This window comes from Hesperophylax consimilis, chromosome 16 (assembly GCF_061612785.1).
Source record: "Hesperophylax consimilis isolate HC1 chromosome 16, BYU_Hcon_1.0, whole genome shotgun sequence".
NCBI classification, from domain to species: domain Eukaryota; kingdom Metazoa; phylum Arthropoda; class Insecta; order Trichoptera; family Limnephilidae; genus Hesperophylax; species Hesperophylax consimilis.
This window is the reverse complement of record NC_142851.1, coordinates 26,418,243-26,442,040: the sequence shown is the minus strand read 5'-3', so window position 1 is coordinate 26,442,040 and position 23,798 is coordinate 26,418,243. Positions and strand designations below refer to the sequence as shown.

Sequence of the window (23,798 nt, the reverse complement as noted above, 5' to 3'; positions counted from 1 at the left end):
ATTTGTGGAAAAGTGTGCGGAAGGGTTTAGTTTTTCCTATGGGGAAGATTTAACACAGACATAAAATCGGAAAAGATAAGAACCCTTTGTTTTTTACAAAAAGTTCACAACACTAAAATTTGCGTTGTAACAAAATAAGCCATCCAATTGGTTTATTATATAATCAACAGAACGACTCAACTGCTTTACGATTCTGCATTGTCCATCGACATTTCAAACGTCACATACATTGACAAAGCATTTTGTACAAAATTAAATTGGTTGTTTTCAGATTAAAAAATATAAAAAGCAATATTTGTTGAATGAAAAATACTAAATAAATTCAGCCCATAATAGGGTAGGAAGGTTCAATCAACTCAAACCAATTTAAAAATAATATGTTTTTTATTGTTCTACATACTATACTATTGTTTTATTCTTACGTATTGTTGTATACTGTTATTGGACGGTTCGTATTTATTCTTTTTATTAGTTTTTATTTGTTTTTTATGTTAACCATCTGTTGGTTGTAAATATTATAAATTTTAAAATTACATATATTTGTTTCGAATGTGTTCCTGTCCTTTTCTGATAACGATAAAACCTAATGAATTAATGAACACGTGAACAAGAACAGCAAACTCTAAAGCATAACTTTGCATGAAATAATAAGCCACATGCTATAAAGTTACTAAGAAAGCTCCTCAATGTTAAATAATTCTGGATGAATTTCTACGCTAAATTCTGCCAAAAGTTTTAAAAAAGTTACAGAAATTAACGAGATTCCAAATTGAATCTTCTACATATATTCCTCTTTCCTTTTGATAATGTTGAAAAAAATCGATATTAATAAATAAACAATATTTAAATTTCCATAGATTGTGACATTGTGACATCTATTCCAAACATTTTTCAAATATCAAAAACAAATAAACATTTCATTGGAATTGAATAAATAGATTTTATTTATAGTAAAAATATAATTCTATAATTTTTTATTATAAAATCTATTTATAATAAAAATAATAGAATTAGCGATATTATATATAAATAATCTAATCCGGAAAACTAATAATTCAAATAACAAAATAATAAAAAATTTTAATGATAAACTAGTGTTTAAAAAAACAAGGTTTTGATGCATAGCACAATTTGTATTGATATTACAGGCGACTAGTTATTGCTTATAATAACAAAATGATGAGTGAGTTTATTATTAATTATAATTCGAATTTGGGTGGCAGGTACGGGTACCACCTCCCCGGGAAACCAACATCTCTGCTATAGGTCACCTATGACACGGTTTGATACGTTTGGTGACTTAGCAGGGGTGCCCGGGTTCATGGGTTGAGGTTCGTCCGGGTCTTGACGATAGATGCGTCTGCCCACCAACTGCGTGGCAGGCCGGAACGGAAGAGTTTGGTTGAGAAAGACCTCGTGACCTCGTGACCTCGTGACCTCTCCAGCAGGACTCTCAGAACTTTGCATTGCACCGCAGTGGAAGGGTTTGATTCATAGATCCGTCATTCCTGAACACACTGATCCCTAGATTCCTACCCAACAGTCATACCTTTTTCTTTTCCAGAACTTTCTCCCCTTTCTTTTCTAAAAATACCCTTCACGCAGCATCCCCAAAGATAACATGAGTAAATGTAAAAAAAAAAAACGTACACACATCAATGTAACACCTGATTTGCGTTATATCAATGAACAGTATAAGTGTTATTAGAAAAACACATTTAAAAAAAACTGTTTTCATAAAAAATTACTTCCTACCAAAATTAAATTAAAAAATTTTTTTTTAAATATTCACATTTCCTAATGTACATCATCATCATCAATACTAAGTTTGGTTGCCTGTGCGTCCTGGCTCGATAATCTCAAATTTGATTTGAATTTAAGGGTCATTTTCAAAATTGGAACTGATATTGTGTAAAATTCAGACAAGCGATATAGCATATATCTATAAAAAATATATTTTTTAAATTTACATGTAAGACAACGAAGAAATAGAGGAAGTAGAGGAAATCAAATACTTAGAAATAATAATAGACAATCAACTCAAATTTAACTCTAAGTTTGAATTATTAGCTAAGAAAATGGCCAAAAGGGTAATTTTTTAAAGAAGAATTTGTAATAAAATTAAATTAGTTTATAATAGTAGCATCTCATTTAAATAACTGCTTTAGTGTACTTTTCTTGTGCAATCAAACACAAGATAAAAAATGCAAATAATTTTAAAAAGAGGTATGCGATCAGTATTCAAATGAAGTATGTAAACTACGATAATTAGTATTAAGAAACAACTAGACATGTTCAGTATGAGAGAATAACTTACAATACATCCACATTTATAGTTCAGCTCAAAAATAAGATGCTCCCAAAATACACGTTTAGGAATGTTAATTTAAATCATGAAATTCATGGCTACCCCACGAGAAGCTGTGAGATTTTAGACTTTCGAAAACAAATTTGTCGGGAACCCAAAATAATCTCTATTTTAATGGATTCAAGATATTCAATGAACTACCGAAAATGTTAAAGAAGCTAAAAGCCTTGCAGATTTTTGTGGGTAATGTCTAAATACTATAAAAAAAGTTTTAGGTGTTCATACAAGATATTAAAATGTATTTTTTATAACTAAATAAAATAAAACATTTTTTTTTTGTCTGTACGAAAACAAATAATATTTTGTGTATGCATAAAATACATTTTGTGTTTTGTCGCAAGAGACCCGTCTTTAACTTCTTTACATGACATTGACTGTCATATTATATAACTGGTGACAAATTCACTCTTTAATAATTATCGTTAATTCAGTAATATTTAAGACACCTTTTCAATGTTCAATGTTTCTCAAAAGATTTCAGTTTCACCGAATTGCATAAAAAATACAAGAGTTATAATTGTTATCTGTAGGTATCATCACTGAATAAATTAATGTTTCTGTGATTTTTAAATTGTTCGAAGAAACGACCAACCTCTTTCTGTTGGCTGGTCAAACAAAACCGCCAGCGTTTCTTTTTACAATGAGCTTTTCTCTATTCGACATTATTCATAAAAAAACTCAATTTGATATTTTTATTTAACTTTTGTTCAAGTTTGTTTTTGAATCAAACACCGGGAAGTGGCGCTTGTAAAAATGGCAGGAAAGTTTGAATATTGTTCATTAAAAATATCCTTAGTCAATTATTTAGTTTGCTTTCCTTTCAAAGTTAACTTTTCGTGCGGTAGTTTACCGAAACATAATGCTCTTGCGAAACTTGCTGCAGTTTAAGTTTTATCGGGTTGCAACACGACTTTCTGGAAAAGATTTTTTATTTATTTTAATAGTTTGTATGTAAGCACTAGATAAATATAAAATAATGATTTTATCACGTGTGGCTATTAAATTAATTGAATGTGAAAATTGTAGACAATATTATAGTTATTATTTTATTCGTTTTGTTTTATCACATTACATAAATTATAAGTGCCACTGGGTTTGATCCTTATAGTATTTAAGAACTATTGAATTATCCAATACCTATCTAAGCAACGGAAAACAAAATGTTCGCCGCAGCTAAATCATTCATTAAAAAGATGGAGTTCCTCAAGGATCCAATAAAGGTCCACTACTTTTCTAAAAATTGACTCACTCAGTCGCGTTGGTAACACTGAGATTTCAGTTGGTATATTACGATAACATACAATTTTATTGGCGATTACGGTCAACAGAACATGTGAATGATTACAATAAAACAATTAAATAAAAAAATTAAAAAACTAACTTTTTTTATTTTGTGTTTAAGTCAAACTTTAACTCGTACAGTAACAGTACCTACATCTTACTTATTAACTTAACATATAGCAAGCTTGGAACAGAACTGCAAAAATCGATGGAGGGGCAGCAATTATTTTTTAATTACTCCGCTAAAATCTTTCTTTGGTGCTAGGGAAAGTTTCTGAATAGAGTGTTTTAATCCGTTTCGCTCCTAATGGGGCGCGAACCCTGTTTACCTACTTCTATTGATTCTTTACAGTGCATTGGAAATGTTTTCTAAATGGGTACTCAAGTTGTGATTAAAAACAAACTTATTTAACTCATTCGTGCAACCGCCAATGAGTAAAGTTTTTACGAATTTGAATACTATTATAATTATACGTTTCTCTTTCTATTCCCTGCTTTTGCATCATATCCAATAAATTCACACACACATCTACCTACTTTTTGGTAATTAATGAAACTTACATATTCTTCGAATTGTTATCCTCTTTTTATAAGTAGTGCTACTTTTTTCGATTAGTGTAAATATATATATCGTGTCTTGTATTTTATAATATAATGTCTAAACAGATATCGTAATTTTAGTTTAGTTTATTAACATTTTTTTAATTGATAAACTAATGTTTATAAGATAAGTTTTTATGCATAGCACAAAGGATAACAAATTATTATAAGCAATAATTAGTCACCCGAAATATCAATGCAAATTAAAAATATCTGAGCCACATCGGCTTGCAAGTCAAAATATTTCACCAAAACATGTAGATATAATATGTCTCGGGGCCATCTAGTGGAAAATTTAGCACTAACAAAGCCTTTCCTACAAAAATTAAATTGGTTGTTCACAGGTGAAAAACCAATTTAATAAGCAGTAATTGTTGATTGAAGCAATAGTACATATTGAATTATTTGGCGGGTTGGAAATTAGCCGATATGGCTCAGTGGTCTAGACTAGAGTCTAGAGCAGGGGTGCTCAAACGGTCGATCGCGATCGACCGGTCGATCGCGAGTGTTTTTTGAGTCGATCTCGAGAAAATTTTCCCATTTTTCATGCCTTCTGTTTTATTATTTATTTGTAGCTTGTAGCGGACTGAGTTACTGAACGGAGTGTTCTGGAACATTGCAGATAATATCAGATATACATCTCATAGCCACAGCATCTGACACAAAATTCTGGTATTTTATATCTGAAGATAAATATCCGAATCTAAGGTAAATCGCTCTTCAGTTGACGGCAATGTTTGGGTCAACTTACTTGTGCGAGTCTGCATTTTCTGAAATGAAGATAATTATGTCAAAATATCGCAGTCGACTAACTGACGAACATACGTCATCGTGCTTGCGATTAGCACTCGGTAATTACGTACCATCGTATGAAAAGTATGCTGAGGACATGCAGTGCCACGCTTCAACATCCAAAGTCATTATTTAGTTCAAGAAACTAGAACTCGTTTGTTTTTTGTAAGAACCAATAAACTTGCAATTTTGAATAATTATAAGTTTTTTTATTGACTTTTTAGTGCAGACCTCCACCTACCTTGACTAAAAAAATGCATATTGCGAACTAATTTCTATCGTTCCTCCAAATTCTATGTGGATTCGTGGCCATGCAATTGTGCAACGTCCCTATATACCTGCGCCACGATACACCCTACCTACATAGACGACAATCCTGCATCACACATACTTGCAGCCTGTCAGAGTCGATCGATCGGAATCTAATAATATTGAGGTAGATCGCCAGCAGTTCAAGTTTGAGCACCCCTGGTCTAGAGCATCGGACCGGACATCAGAAGGTACGGGTTCAATTCCCGTCGGCGGCATTTATTTTTACTCGGGAGATATTTTTAATTTGTATTGATATTTCGGGCTACTAATTATTGCTTATAATAATTTGATAGTTAATTAACATTCAAAAGGTTAATGATTTTTTTTCAAAGGCAATGAGTCTAAGGCAAATATTTTGATAAAATTTACTTTCAGCTTCATAAATTCTACAATTACAATATCCCGTGTTCTTCCACGAGTCTGCGCTAGATATATAATAGTATCCAATTTTTCGAATCTGTTATATGTTTATTGAAAGCATAGTTCAACATGCTTTGTTAACTATAACGACTTTAAACAAATCGTTTTCCATAAGGTTTTCTCGGGCTAGGTTATTATTTCGGGGTCCTCCTAGACCCCATTAATCCAGCCCTGGTTATTTATTGTTGGTTAAGTACAACAAAACTAGAATTCATTTAGTTTGTTCAACAAAAAAAATCTAAATATAGGTACCAACATTAAAAAAACGGTAACCGTAATAATTTTTACAGGATTTTTATTTTTTTAATAAAAATTATTTAGGATTTTTTAAAAGTGAATGCCTCAAAGAGTTCCGTCAACCTTCTGGAGCCAATAAGACTGGCATCCCCAATTTTGGGTTATGTTGGATTGCTAAAGGTAGTATGGAGGGGAAGAAGATGGAATAGCTGAAGAAGATGAGATCAGCTGTAGGCAGAGTGATGGAACCTAAGCGCAAGCCAAATACTAAGTTTAGTGATCCGCGTTTTCGGAGTATCTGGGTCGAAAGGCTTGGAATAAACTCCCTCCAGAACTAAGATCCATAACAAGTCCAACAGAATTCAGGTCTAAACTAAAAACTCACCTTTTTAAGCTGTCATACCCTTTAATTAAATACTCCAGTTATATCCAATTATGTCCTAAATCCTGTATCTAAATTTTGCTAATAAACAATTAGTTAATATTAATTAACTGTTAATCTCAAGTGACCTACCAGGTAAGTATTGTACTGCATATATTATCTCCATATATAGTTAGTTATAACATAGTAGAAATGTATTTGCTTGTATAGCGCCCTTGAGGTGATTTTGCACAAAAACGGCGATATAAAAATCATCCAAATATTATTATTATTATGGTGGAGGGTGAAATTGTTCCGGCTATTGAGATCCAGTCAGTAAACATGGCTAAAACCATTCAAAGCAAATCGTTTGAATTATTAATGGTGGTATTTCACCGGGACGATACAATTACATATTATTATTTCAAAATTATAAATTGTGAAATAACCCAAATGCAAATAAAATCAACTTACGCACACCATAATTTGCACCCACGACCTCCGAATTCGTAGCCAAGGCTTGTAACCAGTCAACGGCGGAGGCCGTTATGTCATGAATAAATTCGAATAACCTAAAATACCTACTTAAATTACGTTAGCGAAGCCCTGTTTTGAGTCGTCCACTTTACATTTCGTTCGTCTGTAAATTTGTTTGGTGTGTTCCGTGTCCCGTCAATCCTGTCAAGATGGTAGCCGTGTCCGATAATACATTTTTATACCGCCAGAACAGTTGAGCGTTGTGACTCTTGCGAGCTGTCAACTCGGAGTAATCAATAGTAATACGCGAAGTCTGCTGTTCACAGAGCTACTAGTTAATATGAAGTTTTCCATGAAAAGGAACAAATATTTTGGTTTCCATCCGCGACGCGATTACAAATATTTTTAATAATCGTCATCTGTGGCCGGTTTTCACCTTGAATAGTTCTAATTAACTGAATTCATCATTGTGTGTTTATCCAACCAGTGCCTAGTAATTTGCCAGGTCTCCAGAAATCGAGACTGTCAATGGCGCGCGATTCAAAGTTAATTTAAATTGGTCGTTTAACTTGGTCCATAAATCAAATCAACGAGACGAAATATTAATAGTAATCATAATAGTTCCCATCACGTCAATCCAAAGTTTCCACGGTCCAGACCCGTATTATTATTAATACGGGTAAACTTTACAAACTACTTCTGGATGCGCTTGCGCTTGTGTGGAGAATGGGGAGTGGGGATTGGGTAGTTGGGTATGGGGATCGGGGAGTGGGGAATGGTGTGTGGGGAGTGGGGAGTGTGGAGTGGGGAGTGGGGTGGGAAGGTATGTAAGAGTACGAGCGAATTTTCTTCAGACCTGCAGAACTTGCCAATGGTCATGCCACCGATTGAAAGGGCAATCTTGCTGTTGCACAGAATCAATTCGGATACCAACATAAAGCTGCCTTTAAACGACAATCTTTGTTTGCAGCTATTAAAGTTAATTTTTATTCATTAAAATTCTGCATTTTATAATTACTATACATTGTGTCCGGAAACTTGTAGTAAAACCGGGAAACCAATTAATGAATCTACATCATATTTGCAGTCGAATTCATTGTGTTTTTTTTTAATTTATTTAATCTCTTGTTTTCGAGAATATCGTATGTTTATTTTTGAGGTAAAATTTTAAGTAAACGATATTATTGAAATATTAAGGATGGGTTGTTTTACAGAATTCGAACAATTCATCCAATTTCAAAGCTAAATTTCAAGTTCTGTTTAATTTCAGTGCTGTGAAGCACTTTGGCCATAGTGAAATAATAACAGAACTTGAAAATTAACTTGACACTAAACTCATCCTAAAAATAGCACATTTGAACTAAAAATATGTTAAACTCGTGATCTCTGGATTTGTAGTCGATGATTGTCCACATAGTCATCGACAACTGGAACAATAGTTTTAAAGTAGGTAAGGACTTTGTCAGAGCTAAAAAAATTCACAGGCTTGAAATTATGATATGAACGCTCCCAAAAATTTAAATAATATATAGTTGTGGGCTGAGAATTTTCCTCCAACTTCAAACCATTTTTTAAATATCAAATCTTCTTCTATAACTTTTCGGGTTAGTAAAATTAAATATTGACCAAAGCGATAAAGGAGGGATTGTTTTTTTTCTCGTATTGTAACAAAATTTTTGCTCGGCTTCGCAGGGAATTTAAAAATAACAATTTGGAATCGGTTTGGAATTTCGTCACCTTAAAAAAAATAACATTTTAAAATCTGGGCTGTGTTGAATTTGTCAAATATTTCTGAATCGGAATGAAAGTAATTTACTTCTAAAAATTCATTCGTAAATTTACAAAAAACTTACTAAGTAATCATCCGAAAACGGTTGACAGTTAATATACAATTAAATTACTTTAACATTTTTTTTAATAATAAAGACAAACTTTTCCGTGTTACAAATAACCTGACAATATTTAAAAAACTTCAAGGACCATCACAGTATGCGAAAAAGTTTCTTGTGTCGTGATTGAGGACTGCTAGACTAGGAATTGAACTCACGGAAGGTACCAGACGCGATGCCAACTCAAATACTGACTGGTCAACGACAAGTTAAAATTAGTAGCTTAGCTTTCGGGGGTCAATTTGATAAAATTTAAATATTTGCAAACCGACGCTTTTACAAAATCGTAACCAAAACGTAACTTGGGGAATGACAAGTACAACAAAAAATCCGTAAAACGATTTAAAAAAATCTTAATTTCAAAATAGTGTTTATGTGCATTATATACCGCAGTACTTTTCCGGGAAAGTACCTATGGCCGTAAGGAGCTCCATGTATAATGTTTATGACAACATTAGAGATAGAATTTATTGTTGACTGGACTACAACGTGACATGTGTGTCGGTTTCCGGTCAGGCGGGTAATCCAATAAAGATGGCTGCCACATCCGCCGCCTCCGGCTAAAGTAGTGACATCTTCCCGGGGAAAACCCAACTAAACGCAAGATCATAGGAAGTTCTCCGATACGAGGCTACAAAGAGATAAATTATTTATGGTTAGGTAAGATGATATTAAATATATATGGTTTCATATTCAATGGGGAATATCCTAAAATCTTTGGGTGTTAAATTACTTTTTTAACGTTAGTTCCACACAGGAGGCCCTGTCATCTTTGGGGATGCTGTTTGGAAGGTATTTTTATGAAAAGGAAGGAGATAATGTTGTGGAAAGGAAAAATGTATGATGGAGTGTCGTGCAAGGCGATGTGTCGAGAGAAAGTCCAGCTGGAGAGGTCAAAAGGTCCCTCTTAACCAGTCTCTCCCGATCCGACCCAACACGCTGTAGGTGAGCAAACGCATCCACCAAGATCTAGACATGCCTCACCCCATGAACTTAGGCACCCCCGCTAAGTCACAACACGTAGCGAATCATTTAGGGTGACCTATGACAAAAATGTCGGTTATTCAATAAATGGTTTCCGGGGAGGCGGTACGCATACCTGCCTCAAAAATTGTATTTTTACTGATTCTGACACTGAATATATTTTGAAACTATGTTACAAAGGTATCTTTCTTGATTTATTTAACTCCATCTAATTTAGATGCTCTACTCTAGTGGAGTCGTGATAATAGCTAAGCTATTTATAGGGTTTTCCAATAAGAGGTGTTATTTTGAATATAAATTAAGGAATTAATGATTTTTTATGGCCGGAATTGGATGATATTGATCTGGACAACGTTTGCTTTCAACAAGGTACGTGCCACACAAGCAACGAAACCATTGATCTTTTACGGGAAAAGTTTCCGGACCGTGTTATCTCTCCAAGAGGTGATCACAATCGGCCACCGAGATCTTGTGATTTAACACCTTGCGACTTCTTCCTTTGGGGCCACGTGAAAGAAAAGGTCTACGCCAACAGCCCAGCGTCGATTCAAGACCTCAAATATGGAATTCGTAAGGCTATCGAGGACATAAAGCAGCCACTTTGCGATTTGGTTATGGAAAATTTTATGAAAAGGATATATGGTCTTGTAGGCGTGATCGTGGTAGTTATTTGTCTGATGTTATTTTTCACTGTTAACGGCATACCTTATTCTTTATAATGAAATAAAAATTTGATCATATTTATTAACAAATTGCATTTTTCTTTGAATATCAAAATAACACCTCTTATTGGAAAACCCTGTATATTTCTGGTGCTTGTTTAATCCAGATGTAATAAATAATAACTTTGCAGAACTGCATCTAACTGAATCACAATGATAATTCAACACACTTTTAAAAAGTAATATAAAGTTATTAGAAACGATGAAAAAAAAATTAAACCTAACCTAACCTGAGCTAACCTAACCTAACCTACTTAACCCAGTTAATAAAGTTTTTGTTTCATCACTTTCCATGCCTTTATATAACTTTTTAAAGATGTGATGAATTATCATTTTGATGATTTATCCGGTCACCGGTCAATTCATTTGCTGTTCTTCCTACTGCCTACCCCGATCAAAAACTCTGTGTATGCCACTTCTGGAAGGTATACTTTGTTGTAGTGATTTGTTTTGGGGGTAAAATGCCGTGTTGCGCTACCTCTTTCTTTATTATTAAAATTGCTTAAGTTAAGTGATAGAAGAAAATTTTTTGATCTTATATTTTTATACAAAATTATAAATTATCAGTTAGATAGCCCTGACATATTAATGTTGATTTAATTTCATGGACCTACCATTAGATCAAGGTCCTCTAGTATGTATTATTGTGACAATTATACCACAGTCTCGGGATATGACTCAGTTATAAATAGATTGCACACACTTGGGAACTTTTATGCTAAAATCGCAGATACTTTTAATATTCCCCTAGTAAAGTATAAAGCTGCACTAATAACACATTTTAACGCCACTTATTTTAATGAGGTCACTACATAACAGGCTATTGTTATTGCTTCTTTCTTTACTGTTATTTTATGTGTTATTTTTTAACTAAATTTAATTCTCTAATTTTTCTCATCAAATTTTAATACTGCACTATGTACATGTAAAAAATAAAATAAAAAACTTTGTATGTAAATGGCACTTGTGCCGTAAATTCTAAATAAATAAATAAATAATAATTTTGGCCGTGAAAATCTCAAATCATACGGTATACCTACTATTTATTTATCAAAATGCACTAAAAAAAATTATTCATTATAGTATATTAATTATATTTCTGTATTATAACACTATATTCATATTATTATAGTATGTTTGTAACATTGATTAATGCTTCCTAAGCACGCCCATTTGTTGCCGCACACTAAGATGATTAATTAACATGTCAATTTTAGCATAAAACGGTTCAATGCAGAATGTTAACAAGGAGTTAACAAAGATAATGTAGATTGGTTATGCAGATAGTTAAAATCCTAATACATTAAGGTAATAACTTACCATGACACTTGCGCCCCGGTACTAAGTATAGGTGATTATGTACAATTAATGGTGGTGTACCATATTAATTACGATAATTAATTTAATGAATTAACATTATTCTGAATTTCATTGAACGTGGAGTCAATAAATGATCATCCCCTCAAATCGTTTCCAATCATAATACATAATATGAAGTTATAGAAATCAATTAATCAGCAGTGGTTTGACGTAATACAGGATGGAGCAAAAGTAATCACCCAATTGGAAAACGCCATAACTTTTGCAAATAGCGCCAAATTTCATTTCGGTTTGAAAAAATATAAAGTAAACAAACGCAAAATGCCAATTATTAAGATAATAATCGGTTTATTTTGCAAGAACGCGGAATGACAAGCAGTACCAAAGTTTATCATAAAAAAAAGTTACAGCCAAAGAACATCGGGTGATTACTTTTGCCCCATTCTGTATTTATTTATTTATTTATGTCTATTCTTGAATACCTACACGTTTTACAAATTATTACAGTGGTTTAAATTGCAGTACAGAGAAAAAAGTACAGAAAAAAAGGCATAAAAAATGAAGAACATAGGTTGATTTAGGTAAAACTGTGTGTGTGATATTATATGTAACGTGAGCACCTCACTAGGAAAACCTGTGCTGAGGTGTTAACGTGTTTGTGATTAAGGGTGGTAGAAAGTTATTATTATTATTATTTTTATATGTTTTTTATATACGAGTACTATGAAGTTAATCGTTTAAGGTCCTACTTATAAAAGTGTTTTTAATTTTAGACAAATTCTAAACAACAATTATTGTACGGTAATTGATTATTTATCAGGTGTTTAAAATTTTAAACACATTTATTTGTAATTAACTCAGTATTGGGTATACCTTGTTATGAAATAAGTAATATTTTAATCCTATTTTACCTGTTTCGCTTGCTCTGCTATGCAAATGCTATGTTTTGTAATCTTTTTCTGATACCGCAGTCGCATAAGATTTTAGACAATTTCTCAGCATTCTCGAGAGTGGCTCGGTAATATGGCGGCCTGAAGATACCACTCATATGATGTAAAAAAAAGTAATAAAAATTAATGCGATATCTTTACTCATGCTAAAATTTGGCTATAGCATCCTTCAGATTTTCTCGCTGGAATGCTAGGAGTAGATACTAGATCGCACATAATCTGTTCAATTGGCACATTTGCAATCCTGATGTTCTGAAACGAATCGCGCTTTATGTTCCTGATAACTTTACCAGAGCTAGGCAGAACAGGCTATTTTATTTTTTCAAAAAAGCAAGACCAACCAACCAATGATAATGCCTTTGGGTAGAATGAATACCTCTTAAACCATATTTATTCTGACACATACATTTTTTAGTTAAACTTGAGTTACATCACGATTACATAGATAATTTTTTTTTTTAACACTAAGCTGCAACTCAACTGATAGTTATTTATATAAGAGTTTTGAAGAGTGAGACAGGTGATGCAATAATGAGAGTGCGAATTTGTATGTGGGATTTTAATAAGCCGTCATTGTTAATTTGGGGTTACGAGTGACAGGTTCGGCCGTTTGTAAACTTAATAACTGTAGTATCAAGGATACCAGAATTGATAAAATAAATCGAAGTTTTTTCAGGGTGGTATGATAAAAACTAATAATAATAATAATAAAAACAGTAAATTAGTAAGTAGTGATAATTCTCAGTGAACCGATGGCGCACTTAGAAAAATATGTATGATTGATTTATTGAAATCATGTTAAAAACCTGATAGAAATCCATTTCCTTATAAAATATACGTCAATTCAGAATTTATTGGAATAAGTGTTCATGCAGGTGTCCTTTTCAATGCGACAATATTACAATTTTTCCGCCGTCCCCATAACACATACGCGTTTTACTGATACTTTTTTAGGAAATTTGTTTATTTATTCGTTAAAAGCCTGCAGTCCCGTTTTTAACAGGACTAGGAATAATTTGACCAGATTTTGAATAAAAAATAAAGGAAGTTGGGAAATATTTCGCCATGTATTTTATGGTAGGTATGTAGCAAATATAAATAAAATGGAACCTTAAACACTGAAGACACTGATTTTGGGAGTTATAGCGAGGATCTTTGAGATATCAAAATACTGCACATGATTTTGATCGCTAGTGAAAAGGCTTGTGTTGTTTTCTTAAGATCCTGTATTGCTCGCATATTTAACGATGTTATTGAGTAAGCCAATTTTTTCGTTACAATCAAAACATTATTAAAAAAATAAATACCAACCAGAAAAGGCGAAAAGAATTCAGCCCGTGACTAAAAACATTTAAAGCACTTTATGTAGCCGTTCCACAACACAGTGAAGATAATCTCTTTTAATTTTCTGGATCAATAGAAAACTATCAGCTGCATCCAGTCCAGCCACCTCCTCCCTCATTCTGTACTCCTTAGTCCTGTTTCTGGTTAAGGCAATATCCTGGCCGGTGTATACAGTATAGTTATAGTATAACATACCTAGGTATAGTGTATTGTACATATATCGTTGCCTCCCTGTGCCGGCCAACAACAAATCTCTTTGATCTTTTATTTTCCTCGGGGCATTTTTATGTAGGAACTTCCCATACGAGGGCACATTTAAACATATATAATATAGCCGCCCAGGAAATGGCCGGCGGAATGAAACACAGGATGGCTACCATAAACATACATTTTTCATACCCAACCTAACCGAACCTATATCTTTATTATTAATAAGATATTTGAATGTGTATCTCCATTAATACTGACAAGCTTATGGGCTCCAAGATTATAGACTCAAAACTCACTGACTGTCTAAAAATATAATATATATATAAGTATAAAATTATAAAATGGAGAGAGCTGGCGCGGGACTGAGATGAGTGGAGGAAGACTCTTGAGGAGGCCAAGACCCACCAGGGGTTATAGAGCCAAAAGTGATGATGACGATGATAAGTATAAAATTACATTATTTGTGATTAAATGCATCTAGTACCTCAGTTACAAAATACACTACTACTTTTACCCTAATGAGATATAACCATTCTAATTTTTTATGCCTATTTTATATTGGCCAGGTCTGTAGGTATAGCCTTTCAATATTTTCTATCTATTCAATTCGGCAGTTCTTTCAGCTTTACAGATGCCATAGTCTAGCGCAGAGATTCCCAAATTGGTCTATATGGACCCCCAAGGGACGACATCGGCTTGCAGGGGGTCCATGTCAGCGAGAAAAAAATTTAGGGGTCCACAAGATTCAAATGGGGGTACATACGAGCCGACCCCCATTTACCTCAAGTCAACATTTAGGAGTTCCGTAAATGACACAATACACCTAACACAAATAACACAGTTAATAATAGACTGAGAAATTACTTATTTGATATTTGTATTCTTATATTTCGTAAAGTTGTTTATTGAGGTATATAAACAGAGATATACGTTTCTTTTCTCGTCAGAATTAATATATTGAAGAATAACATTGCACATCGGAAGCCGCGAATTTTCCTAGATTTTCCAACTTGTTTTTGAAAAACGTCCAGGGTAAAGTTTATCAACATTTAAATGTACTTCACATAGACTTAAAAACTAAGTTTGAGGACATTTTGATTATGGAAATGGAACGTCGAAGAATTGAAAAACATGTGACAAGAAGAAATGACCGGAATGAGCACTGACAAAGAACTTAAGGGGCAGTTCTGTAGGGCTAGCTACAGAAAGAAATTCCAATGCTTATCCTGCTTCATTTTCATTTGGTGTAATGCTTCGCCAGGGTTCCCTTGTCTGCACAATGCAAATACAGAGAAACTATACCACCACCCGGTTGTTGGATAGGCAAGGAAAGGGAATATTTTTACGAAAAAATAATCGATTATCACACGGGTCGTTAATAGTTTTAGGAAAATTCAATATTCGGCAGGCAGGGGTCTAATAATTTGGCTAGTGGTCTACGGGGCAACAAAGTTTGGGAACCTTTGGTCTAGCGTCTGCAAACAATTAGCACTCTTGTGCAGCATTAAAAAATTCCCCAATCAAATCCAAGGGCATAATCCCACTGGTAAGCTAAAAATATGCCACAAGAAATAGATTAATTCATATTATTTGTGTACTTATTAGGGAATTTTTTAAACCACTTGGAATTTTTTATAATCCCACTGAAAAGCGTTTTGAACATAATTTTATTTTCATCAGCATCTCCGTAATATAGGAACCTAACCACCTATATTAAAAGTGATTTTTTTATACGCTTACATATTGTTGAATAATACTTTTGCATCAGTATAAAATGAAAACAAAAATAGTGTATAATTGCCTGACCCTTGCAAATTTTGTTCATATTTTAAGGCCCAGTTGTTTTACGAAAATTCAAATGTTAGCTTATCATCAAACGCCCACTCAGCGACATTTTTATTTTTGGAACGCCGATTCTGTGTGCTTTTCAGCTTTGTATCAAATTTTAATAATCTGACAAGCTTAACAATATGACAGTCGTCCTCTTTTGCGGATGAAAATTTGTTCAAAACCTGAAACGGACTTCTAGCATGTAACGGCAAAATTTAAAGTGTCAAAAAAACTGGGCCTAATATAATTTTTATTATTATGTACCTGAAAATTTTAATTTTTAATTTTACTTTCACACTTGAGTCCAATTTTACTTTTTCTTTTGGGATGATGTGTGGATCATTTAGCTGTCTTCCTTACTGTTGTGATGATAAATATGATCTTAATCAGGGGTGTCAAACTGGATATTCTTAAGGGCCGTTTATAACATTTGGCGTATGTAAGCGGGCCGGACTCAATATTTAAAAAATAAAACCCATACTTAATTGTTAAAATCTTTATTTAGTTAGATACCTATTTATTATAAATTCAGTAAGTTAAAAAGAAGGGTAACAAGGTTAATTATCTTGAGCCCGACACCTGACTTCTCTTGTTTTTGACAAGTTCATTGATGTCGGGTGTCATATTCGTCGTAGTTACTTTTAGAATCGATTGGAAATTTTCATCCGTAAGCCGTGAGCGATGTTTGTTTTTATTTATTTTCATAACGGAAAACATCTGCTCGCATAAATTCGTACTACCAAACATACACAGGATACGTGCCGCATGATTTCTTATACTTGGATAGTTATTCAAATTCTTGAAATATTGTGTATAAAATGTAGTAACATTAACTTCCTTAAATTTATCCTTTACAATGCTGTCGCATTGGAGATCTATCAATTCCATTTGCAAATGAATTGGTGCCAGTGCAGCATCAAAAGTAAATGGATTGTTGAAAAGTGGGAATTCCACTTTATGCATTTTGCGAAAATCTTCAAAACGACTGTTAAATTTTGTGATCAGATTCAGCAAAAGTTGAGAATACTCATCCAATTTTGTCTGGTTCACTGTGCCAAATGATTTCACGTGAGGGAAATGATCGAGTGTTTGGTTTTTTATGTGAATTTCCCACAGTCTTAATTTTGTTTCGAAGGCTTGTAAATGCGAATACATTTGAGTGACGATCAAGTCTTTACCCTGTAACTTTATATTGAGGTCATTCATGTGTTTTGTCATATCTACCAAAAATGCACAATCAAGTCACCAGTCGTTGTCATAATCAATTGGCTTGCCTTTTTCTAACATGAAAGCTTGAATAGGGTCACGTAACTCAAAAAATCTTTCCAAAACTGCCCCTCGACTGAGCCAACGAACTTCCGTGAAATAAGGTACATCGGAATACTTTTCGTCCAAATCTTGTAAAAATTGCCTGAACTGCCTGTGATTTAGACCTCTGCTCCTTATAAAATTTACTATTTTAATTACCGGTTGCATGACATGGTCCATTTTTAAATATTTGGATGCGAGTGATTCTTGGTGAACGATGCAGTGAATTCCCACAAAATTTTCTGATATTTTCTGTTTTAATTTAGTCACAACACCCGAATGTTTGCCAACCATGGCAGGAGCGCCATCCGTAGTTATGCTGCAAAATTCCAAAGCAAAGTTGAACCAATTGAGCCAATTGCAAAGTTCCAGCCGAGTTCATATTCTACTATTAAATGCTCAATAGCAGAATAAATATCATTTGCTGTAGTGGTGCCTGTCAATGGAACGCACTTCAATAGTTCTTCACATATTTCAAAGTTACTATTAATACCTCGTATAAAGACAGCAAGTTGAGCAGTATCAATAATATCAGTGCTCTCGTCAAAAGCCAGCGAAAAGTGTGTAAATTCCTTCACCAGCCGGCGTAAGAGAAAAGGTTACGCTCACGCTCGGTGCACGGCGCACCGCGTCCAATGCGCGCGTCTCTTGAAATTACACTGTAAATCAATCGCTTGCAATTTTAAACACGCGTAGGCATCGACTGTCTTCTGAATATCTAAAATCTACAATGAAAGAGTGCGGTTCTGTCCTCCGCGACATAATATTGTCACGTGGTAGCGAGCCGTAATGATGGGACCTGAGTGCCGCATACGGCTCGCGGGCCGTATTAATAGGGTCCGAGGGCCGCATGCGGCCCACGGGCCGTATCTTTGACACCCCTGATCTAAATGGTTTAGAAAGAGAAAACCCCACACTTTGTATTCAAATCTAGAAGGTAATCAGAGAAAAATTAAAATGTGTACCTTAATAAAACCAAATAAACCGACCACAATTAGAAAAAAAACTTGAGATTTCGTAATGTCTTATTAAATATTTTTATATGAAACGACAAAAAACTGAGGTGACTATAAATAAGATTTTTTTTCAATGCACGAATAAAGTGGCTTGCATTAACTGAATAAATAATTGCTGTATATTTTCCGGCCACCCTACACCGTGCGATAATAGCAAAAAGATAGCGGTTCATGTGTTGTTAATACGAGTAAAGTGTGGCGGTACCGGGGCGCCCAAAACCCCCGACATTTTCCAGGAATTATTGTTCAGGTCTGCTAACTTATGGAGCCACTGTGTACTGGTGTGGCAGATAAACCGGTACTACGTAATAATATGCATTCGGACTTACCACGAACAGAAGCCGGCTGCTAGGGACCTCATAATTAGTGTTGGGACTTTAAAAACAGATTACCGAGGTTCTTTACTACCTGGTAATCAACGGCAGTTATTTTAATGTAAAAGTAATTATTGAACTAACGAATATCAGTATAAAACACTGGGTCCCAGTATTTTTTTTGTTGGGGACATACTCGTATATCTTCCGACGACTGTAATTTAAATTATTATTATTTGTTTAAATAAGTTTAAATCCAGCAGGACTAGGAGTGTAGTTCAATCCCAGTCTGAAATAAGAACAATGACAAATAAAACAAGATGAAATAAAAACAAAATTGCTTGTTATTTCATTATCAGTTAGGTGTTTCTGTAAAGGTATTCCATTAAAATAATACCACAAACATTGAACGAAATGTTTGTGCAAATATGAAACATTGGGGCAGGGCCACAATGTTTTTGTTTTCTAAACCTTGCCAGATGCCGACCGTGTAGGAATGACATTGTGGAAATGAACCCACTTTCCAAGATCTATCAAGCTTATACTTTTGGTGTCACTCATGCATACAATTGCGCACACATACGCATTTTTCTGAAATTGGATGACATTAAATTTTATAAATAAAAACTTACTGCCGTTATCATACTAAATAAAATATCGGTACTATCCAATAAGATTTTGGCGTGGGTGTTAGCGTTATTGACTCCAGTCTATAGGGATGAAGATTCAATATACAGTCAAACCAATAAATTTTTGTTTATGTTTTAATACTTTTTAAAAGTTCACGGCAATTAAAAGACAGCCTTTATGGAGGCAGGTTAAAACCTTACTCAAACCAAATAAATAAAAATATTTTTTTTTTGAAATGTATGAATTTCAGTAAAAAAAATTGATTCTTTCATTATTACCTTCCGAGATAGTAACTTGTATCCCAGTACAAAAAATAACAGCTAATTCTACCTAAAGGAGTGTATATTACTGCCCATCAACAAGAGAGCTTTTACTTGTTGATCGAGTTCATTTCTAAACGAACAATCATAAAATTTTCTAGCTTCGTGAAAAAACACCCCATTTAGATTTCCAGAAAATGTTGTAATGTACAAATTGCAAATAACATATTCTTTAATAATTCTCCTTTCTTATAGAAAACCTTCCTTTTTCCATCTGCTCCACGACTCGTCCCATGTCCTGACGTAAGCCGCTTCAACCAACTACGGGACGTATTCCAGAAAGCTCTACCCAACTACCTACGTAGGAGGAAGCTTACTATTGCCAAAGAAAGCTTAGAGACCCAAACTCTGTGGAAACAGAGATACGTTGTTATGTAAAACTATAAACTTGTCTAGTTGAAGCTTCAGGCTATGAACAAAAGTAAAGACAATAATCGTGTTTTAAAATAGTATTTAATTTAATTATTTCGAAGAAAAACACAAATAAGGATACTAAATAATTAATGTCTCCGAATTTTTGACTCAAGTGTTTAGTCAGTACTCCAGTAGTCCACCGTCCATGTTTCGTTGTTGATTGTGTATCAAAATAATATGATGGAAACAATGTTATTTGTATTTTGATGAATATTTTTTTTTTAAATAACACACATGTATAAAAAAAATTAAACAACAAAAATTAATTTGTACATCAATGTGAAATCAAAATAATCGACTTGTTTCAAAACTAACGGTTTCTTCGAATGGATAAACATATAATAAAAATAAGGATAGACAAACAAGAAAAGACAAAGAAGTAATTATAGACAAAATCACCACTGTTTGTCCATTCTTATATTTGTTAATTTTCAAACTACTCAAGCGATTGGTTGTAAATAAATTTTTACCATATATATATATTTATATATATTTTTTTAATATCATTCCTGAAAATATTTATATGGGAACATTTGAACTGCTTACTACGGTTATAAGCCAATAAAACCACCTAGATTTCGCCGAATATCGCATATTTTTAGGTTCTATAAATTTAGCACCCACGACAAGCGATCGCTCAAAATTTTTTTGTAAATTTTTCATAATATGCCAAAAATAGCTCAAGTGGTTAAACGTTTACTAACCATTGATTTTGAAATATTTCAGTTATTTTAATTAAATAGCCGTGTATACACATTTATTTATATCATTTAAATTAAAATGAAGCCATGAAATGAATTTGCAATTATTGAAGAAAACATTTGTGCACGCCTTGATTTCAAAACCCAAGACCGGATCTGGATTCGATAACAGAGGTCTTCCATACATACTTATATTATTTAAATGGACACGTAAACGGACTTCCAATTCTTTAAAATGACGTCCAATTCGTGCCTCCATAAGTAGGTAAAATTTTATTTTAAGTTTTTTAATCTCCTCGTTATAAATCTGTGCAATAAATTCAGGTTTTCCAGCAATGCCGAAAATAAAAATGTTCATTACTCACTGGCACCGGCATTCAGTAGGTATCTTGGGCCTATGGTAAACACGTCATCCTTTTCACGGGCCGAATCAATCTTTTCCATTTTAATAAATCACACGTGAGCACGTGCGAATCCCAGGCGAGTTAGTAGCATTGTCTGGCGACTGTAGATTAGATAACTGCTGTCTCGGATGATGGAGGAGGCTGCTCCGATGATGTATTACTCGAGAACCGTAACGTTATGGAAAGAACTTGAAATTCTTAATGATTTATCCTTAAAATGTAACCCATCATAAAATACAACCATTTGTAATAATCCTGGGGTATTCATCAATGTTAATGCCAAAAGCTGCATGAAAATAATCCAGGGGTATTCAACAATGGCAATGCCAACAGCTGCATGAAAATAATCCAGGGGTTATCAACAATTTCAATGCCAAAAGTTGTATGAAAATAAACCAGGGGTTATCAACTATTTTAATGCCAAGCCCTGCATGAAAATAAACCAGGGGTATTCAACAATATCAATGCCAAAAACTGCGTGAAAATGATCTAGAGGTACACAACAATGTTAATTCCAAAAGCTGCATGAAAATAATCCAGGGGTATAAAACAATGTCAATTCCAAAAGCTACATGAAATTAATCCAGGGGTATTCAACAATGCCAATGGCAAAAGCTGCATAAAAATAGTCCAGAATATTCAACAATGTCAATGTACATATCTAAAATATTTAAAAAAAATAATGTTTGATTATTAATTATTGGATGTTTCACCTACTGAATATACTCTATTATTTACTATTGTTTTTACTTGGATACAAGTTTCTTCATTTCTCGGAAGGTAATAATGTAAAAAATACTCGTCAAAACATTTTTTTTACTAAAATACATGTATTTTGATTAACAGTTGTATTTAAAAAACATGTATAAAAGTTATTTTTATTTATTGGTTTATATTAAAGCTAAGTTTGTACATGATTTTGACTGTTAAGTTACATTATAATTACGGTGCGTTATATATTGTATATAAACGTATATTATGTCAGTTCTCATGGTCCTCTTTACTAGGCTTTCCTGGTCTTGTTTTAAAAAGATTATTAGTCGATTATATAGATTTCATTATAATATTAGCAAGTTGATTATCACTCAGCTCTATCAACCATGTTTTGACTTTAGTTTTAAACATACATACTTCTATATTTAATTTTGATATTTGTTTTTTTGTTAGTTTTGCACCATGATATTTAATATTTTATTAAATGATATTAATTATTTGATTACCAGTATATTTTTGTTTGTTGCCCTGGTTGAGGGTTTATTTTTGAGGAGTGCTCAGATATGTATTTTTTAATAAAACCTGTTAAATGAATACCTAATATTGTTGATGTAAATAAATTACTCGTGTGATAACGATTTTGCCTTCAAAATGCTTAGGGTCAACAACAGAGCATATTTCTTCCTGACGTAACCACTTTTAATTTCTTCTTTCATATACTTTCTCGTCTTGTTATGTCTATCTTCTTACCATCAATTCGAAAACAATTCTCAAAACCGTCAACAAAACAGTTCTCAAAACTGTCAATAAGGAGTTCACATAACCATGGGATTCAAGTTCACATAATCACATTTAGCAAAACAGTAAACTTGAAAACTTACGACATCTATCAAAAAAACATTATAAAAATACAAGATAGATGAAGACGAACGTGTGGCACCGCTTATGAATAGGATAGCAATTCAAACAATATGTAAATTTGTCTACCGAATCTTGTACGGTAATTAATCTAAGCATCAAGCATTTGAACAAACCAAATACGCATTTCAAATAAAGTATTCTTCTTTCAAAAAATAATTTTAGCGACAGAATTATCGCTTGTCTGATTTGATAAGTAGTTCCAATTTTGAAAATAAAAAGTTCGTTGAACTTGAATAATTTTACGCATTACGAAGGAATATTTTACATTATTTACTTAAACAAAATGAGATTGTTAAATTACATCAACAGAATTTTTTCTTTGTCTCCTTTTTGTCTGTTTTAAACACAATACGTTACAAAACAAATTTGGAGAGTCCAACCGACACATTGTGTGAAACATAAAGATAGCCAAAGGATGTTTTCTGCCTATTCTAAAGAGACATGTTTGTTTATATTGTATTAAACCTACAATTCATCAAATTATTTCATATGTGAGAGTGATGTGTATCTCATAAATAAGTGACGGCGAACGACAGATCTAACGCTTATTTTTTTTTCAGATGGCCAAAAAATATCTTTTGAGGTCCCAACATCGCTACTTCGAAGGAGAAAAACGAAAAAAGGAAAACCAACTTCAATATTGCAGAATCTGTTATCCATCACCATTTCGTGTATCCCCGTTTACGCAGAGATGAATCATACGCAGAACACGAAAAATGGAGAAAACTCAGAAAGGTACAAACATACCCAAACTTGTATAATATTATGGTATTAAAGTTTAAAACTTGCTAAATATGTTCGTACCGATTTTTTAAGGTAACAGTGCTGAGGTAACAAAGCCGAAAATTTAATTATTTGAAATTACCTTCTTAGAAAAAAAATCAAAGTACCTATGCTCCAAAAAATATTCAAAACACATATTGATGTGTTATTTAACATTTTGTACAAATGAAAAAAAT

General features: G+C 33.2%; 1 protein-coding gene across 1 annotated transcript in view; it reads left to right on the top strand.

Moving 5' to 3' along the window:
• LOC149416949 (cell adhesion molecule Dscam2-like) overlaps positions 1 to 23,798 on the top strand; it is a 546,393-nt gene that overhangs the window by 300,946 nt on the left and 221,649 nt on the right. The window contains exon 5 of the mRNA XM_089641351.1: positions 23,400 to 23,574. Within this exon, the coding sequence (XP_089497477.1) occupies positions 23,400 to 23,574 (175 nt within the window). The remainder of the gene's footprint in view (positions 1 to 23,399; positions 23,575 to 23,798) is intronic.